The 5,940-nt window shown below is 37.1% G+C and overlaps 1 protein-coding gene across 1 annotated transcript; it reads right to left on the bottom strand.

The window, feature by feature from the left end:
- Positions 1-1,955: 1,955 nt before the first annotated feature.
- Positions 1,956-5,481, bottom strand: LOC148849991 (small ribosomal subunit protein uS17-like). Its single transcript, XM_088943248.1, has 6 exons — positions 5,135-5,481; positions 4,892-4,932; positions 4,693-4,793; positions 2,574-2,718; positions 2,388-2,477; positions 1,956-2,290 (listed from the first exon to the last, which is right to left on the bottom strand). The coding sequence occupies exons 1-6, from the start codon at positions 5,357-5,359 to the stop codon at positions 2,197-2,199; spliced, it is 696 nt and encodes a 231-aa protein (XP_088799374.1). The 5' UTR covers positions 5,360-5,481; the 3' UTR covers positions 1,956-2,196.
- Positions 5,482-5,940: the final 459 nt, after the last annotated feature.

Raw genomic sequence — 5,940 nt, 5'->3', positions numbered from 1 at the left:
AAATTCCAATCATTGTTATTCCATTGCAGGAACAAGCGTTCCTCCACACTCAGGATTAGGCCCGTGTTTGTTATTTTGTTTAGCCACACTGCACTAGTATACGAGAGGTAGACCTGTTCTTTGCCAAGACTCGAGCTTGGTCCATAAACAATTTACACTGCTTCAGGCTTGGGCTTTGGGCCAGGACTATTCCATCTGGATCACCCTTGCGCCTCAAATCCATTTCCTCTTATCGGTAGCTTCTGGTTCAATTCCTCTGGCATGAAATAACTCCACCAGAATCGGCGTCTAAGATGCAATCGGCAGAGGGCAGAGCTTTAAAGATGCAATGAAACAAATCATATACCATGACCACAATTCACGAGAGCTGCGCTGCCAAAGGAGAGTAGCCACGGATCACAACAGGAAAAAACAAGGGATAAAAACTTATATATACCTTCACTGAGGTTTCTAGCAAATGCTTACACCTTCCCTTTGATAAAACCATCAAAAGCTGTATCATTCCAAAAATAAGGTTCAGGTTTACGGGCTAAAACCTGCTAAGAGTAAAATGTCTTTTCCAGTTGATTGTACAAAGTCCAAAACAGATCGGGGCCCCAAAACTGCCACTCAAAGGGGGAGACACCCTCTCCCCATACTTGTTCATACTGTCAATGCAATTCCTTGTTGCAAAGTGCTGAAGAGCAAGGGATGTTAAGGGGCATTTCCCTATCAAAGAACTCTCGTCCAGTCTTCTCCAGTTGTTTGGAAAACTTGAAGCATATTCTAAGTCATTTTGAATCAATATCAGGGAAAAAATAAATCCTCAAAAAAGCTCAATCTTATATATCTCCAGCATCCTTAGAAGGAAAAGAAGATTTGTTCTTTACATGTTTGGAATGAAACAAATGACAAATAACTTGGAATCAGATTATGGATTGGGAGACCAAAAAAAAAACTCGAGCTTATTTAAATCTAATGGAGAAACTAAGACAAAAATTATTAATGTGGAAAGCCAACCTCCTTTCATATGAACGAAGATCTACCATGGTGCAATCTATTGATCAAGCACTACCAATTTACCAGATGTCTTCAAATTTCCTACCCAAACAAAGTCTTATAGAAATGGAAAAAACTGCAAAAAGAAAATCTGGTGGAAGGGTAGTTCCTCAAAGCAGGGCTCCCACACAATTGCTTGGGACAAGATTAGAAAACCCAAAAAAAAGGAGGATTAGGCTTCAGAAGGATGATCCACTGACAAGCATTTGCAGAAAATTTAATTTTGCGAAAGCTAGCATGACCAATTTTTTTACGTGATGCATACAAATAAGAATCCCCAACCAACAAGGGCTTTCTTTTGTGTCTGCAGCCCGGTTTTATTTATTTGTAATAGAAGAGCGTAAAATTGGATTGGGAAAAAAAACTAAGATTGGTTGGAAGAATTTTAGATTAAAACATGGATTTGGTTCTGAAAAGTTCTGGTTTGAATAAAACTCATATATATTATTAAAGGGAGTAACATCTCTCTGGTTAAAAAAGGCAACCCCTGCCCTAGGTGAGATCGAGATTCCATGCAAGGATCCATCACTATTCGTTTTCGCTGGCTAGCTTATATTTGGTTTACATCTTACCCCCGGTAATGCTTGGTCGACGTCTCGGCCAACAAATGAATCTTCAATCTTCCACAACTATCAAAAACCCATTATTGTTTATTTTCTTCGCGGCTCCTTTTGGGTTTATGAAACTTTGCAGCCAAATGTGATGTAACATGTAAACGGGCCTTAACAGGGGTGCCTTTGTTATCGGTCAAAATTGAAAATAAAAGAAACGTTTCAGAAAAAGATAAAATGAACAAACCTAAAACAACACTTCCAAACTATCAGCAATCAGCTTCATTGGCTGACTATATAACATCTGACCCAGAATGGGAAGGGGATGAATAATAGCTTCAAGCAATAAAAGAGAAAAATTAACGGTTTAGTGCACCTTCAAACAATTCTTTAGAGTTCATTGATGTCGATTTAAAATTCAAAACAAAAACGGATACCGGAAGCATCCCGTCCGCCAAAACTAAAATATTAAAATTACCATTCCAAAGAAATCATAACCGCGTCCAAGGGACCTGTCACTAATTGCTCATCTACAATATCTAAAACTCTTGGGGAATGTTCCAAGTTCTAACAGCCAAAAGCAGGGTAACAAATAAGACTATCAACTTCAAATAGCAGTGAAGGCCTTCTTCCCACCGCCACCAGAAGATCCTGCAGGAATGACCTTCAACACATTGAACCTCACAGTCTTGGACAACGGTCTGCAAAGATACAAAACTATTAATTAATACTGCAAAATAAAAATGCATTACAATAAAATTGCTTATATATGATATACCAAAGTTACTAAGCATTTACCTGCATTGGCCAATGATAACGTGATCACCTTCCTTAACACGGAAGCATGGAGAAATGTGAGCAGAAATATTGGAATGCCTCTTCTCATATCTATCCAGTCACGAGTTCAGTAACCCATCAGCTTCCTCACAACAAGGTCATCATCATATAAATATCATATAAGCTTGGAGTTGTTCAGGAACTTACCTTTGGTATTTCGTAACATAATGAAGATAGTTTCGACGGACAATGATGGTTCTCATCATCTTAGCACTATGGCAAGTGCCTGCAAGAATACGACCCCTAATGGAAACATTGCCAGTAAAAGGGCATTTCTTATCAATATAGGTTCCTGCAAAAAAGAACCAACATGGTCTCAGCATTTTTAAAGAAAATGAATGTAAACAAGAGTTTAAAGTTTAAAGTGAAAATTTGAACAGCTGTAGGACATTTCAAGGGTTCATAATTTCTTGTAAGGATCAGCTCCATATTGTTCAAGTCAAACATCACAATGTTCAAAAAATATAAATTGTTGGGCAAGGGATCATCATGAGACAAGGCAGTGTTTGTTTTGCAAAAACATGCAGGGAAACCTATAGGTTTCCATACCTTTCCCTTCTTTTCCCCTCCTTTCCCTATTTTTCTATCAAACCAAATACAGCTTCAAAGAAATAGTGGTGAGGAAATAGCAGAGCGAGTGCATGGCATACAAATTATGCAATACCACAAATCCTGCAATTACATGGGGCCAGACACAAATCAACAATAGGTTTAATGGAGAGAGACCATGTCAACCGTCAAATATTTCAAAGAAATAGTGGTGAGGAAATAGCAGAGTGAGAGCATGGCAATACAAACTATGCAATACCACAAATCCTGCAATTACATGGGGCCAGACACACAAATCAACAATAGGATTAATGGAGAGAGACCATGTCAACCGTCAAATATATGAATTAAAGGCTATCACAGCAAGGGAACTTTTAAGGCATCAATATTCTTTAATGAAACTATAGGTCCAAACAGGAGACAATTTGCATTAAACCTTGATCTTAGAAACAATAGGTTCTGAACTAAAGAGAAACATTTTGTAATTGATTAAATGAAAGAACCTTTTTTCCACCAGAAGGGTGCTGAAAGGTTAAAAGCAATAAGAATAAGAGGATGATGCAGGAAATTATGAGACATAAGATGGCATTGGTTGGAAAAAGGAATTCAAGCGTAACGTTTCATGACATAACAATAGACTGCACCTATCAAATTAATAGGATTATTGACACAGATGAGAACGATCAGAACAAGTTATATTGACATTAACACTGCAGTAATGTATGAGAGAAATCATTACAATGTCAAGCATCATCAAGAATTACATGCAGCAACACCTATACATCACAATGCAAAAGAAGATATGATAAAAGTCAAACATAACGGCCCTAGTTTTTGGACATACACATACAAGTTAAATCACCACAAAGGATGTTAGCATTGATTGTCTACTTGCTTTAGCAATTGCCCTTTGCTTGCTGGTACTCAAAAGAAAAAACAGAGATTATTATATTCTTGCAACTAGAATCACCAATCAATTGAAGCTACAACGAACAAAGTTGAACACCATCAAATTCAACATTTATGCCGGTAACTATAAGGCCGGTGACCCGGTGCAAAGGAAAACTCAATTACATTTTTCACCTCCAAAAGAAATACGGCAGCAGGCAATGACATTGAACGTACCATGATGCAAAACAAACATCAACAGCATCAAAACAATTTGACATTCTCCAAGGACAAGGACAGTATGAAATAAATTAGAACAGGTGAACAAATTCCCATTCCACCTCGAAATGGTCTACAAGCAGCCCATAGATTACAATTAAGCAGCAAGTATACACATATCATAACTAGCATAGCTGCCAGAACGAAGAGATATCCAAGCCCAACCTGGATAAATACAAGTACATGGTATAGACCTATTAGAACCCTCTTTATTCGCATCAAATTTATGGTTCATATAACATAAATAAGCAATTAATAGCCACCAAGCGAAAAGTTAACGATTTCAGGTTTCTAGACATTATAAGAAGTCAATAACAAAAATGGAGAATAGACGAGAAAATTTGCAACTCCGGGTTAGAAATAACAAGGCTATGATAAGACCTAATTGAGCCCTAACGTAATTTCACACCATGTGGACGCTATCCCATGCTTATGTACCATAGATACATAGATCTGTAGATGTTATACACTTATACTCTATACATCTTGGTCTTGGATCAGTATTTTCCGCATCAAAAGATATCATACAATAAAGAAGAAGAGATCGAACCTTCGATGGCTTCCCTGGGAGTCTTAAACCCCAATCCAATGCTCTTCCAGAAACGATTTCCACCCTTTCCGGGCCTTTTCCCCTTTCCAGTTCTCTTCGAGCTGTGACGTTTTGATACAGTGAAAATCAGGTAACAACTCAAAACTAGAACAAACAGATTTTGATACAAGAATAAGTAGGTTCTTTCAATTAGTCTCACCTTATGCCCACATGCGGCTGCTTCAAAAATGCCTTCTCCGTCTGCATACAAAATTAAAAAACAAAAAACAAAAAAAGGGACGTTTAACGACCGAAACTGGTGAACCACTTCAACCATGAGAAGAACACGACGGAAATAAAAATGGAAAACACGAAAACAGTGGGATTACGACGTTCGAGAACGTTCCTACAGAAAACCTAATGGCAACATGAAGACTAAGAACCGTTAAGTGACGAATCTAACCTGTTCAGCCATGATCGAGAGGTGCTTAGAGAAAACCTTGGAGAAGGAGAAACGAAAAGGACTCAGCAGTCGGCCGAAGAAATAAAACCCTAATCTCCCAATGAGCCTTTTTATGAGAGGGGGCGGGGGATAAGAATGGTATCTCCTCGAAGTAACAATCGTGTATACACCCTGAGAGCACAGCTTCCAGCCGTAAATGGAGTATATCTGCCCAAAATTTAACATATAAGTTTGGGCGATATTCCTAATGTATTATGAGATGTAATTCTCTCAGATGTGTACATGATATTGTTTTCAGGAGATATGTGCTACGGGAACAAGGCAATTGTTCGAATGGAACGAACTGCAAGATAAGTGGGCTACGATGAACCCCATTTTACCTCGTCATTACGCAACTCTAACCGTTCATCTGGAGGACCATGTTGTAGATGGATTGGTGAAGTAAAACATTGCGCCCTGGACTATTAAATATCTAGGGGTGAAAAAAACAAAAAAACAAAAAAACAAAAAATCGAATCGATCAAAAAAACCAAACCGAAAAATTGCTTAATCAAATCGATTGATTTGGTTTCGGTTTAGTATTTTTTTAAAAATGAAAGTACCGGTACGGTTTTTGTTACTAATATAGAAAATTGGCGGTATCACCAATACACGTATATTTCAATATATTTATGTATATTATATATTTTATATTTTTATATATTATAAATTAATAAATATGCATTATATATAAATATATTCATAATACATAATATATTATTTATTATTTAAAATATAATATTATATATATATATATAATTTTTATT

The sequence above is a fragment of the Nelumbo lutea genome, chromosome 5 (assembly GCF_056320005.1).
Source record: "Nelumbo lutea isolate HS-2025 chromosome 5, American lotus-T2T, whole genome shotgun sequence".
Lineage (NCBI taxonomy): Eukaryota > Viridiplantae > Streptophyta > Magnoliopsida > Proteales > Nelumbonaceae > Nelumbo > Nelumbo lutea.
This window is presented reverse-complemented; position numbering and strand designations above follow the sequence as displayed.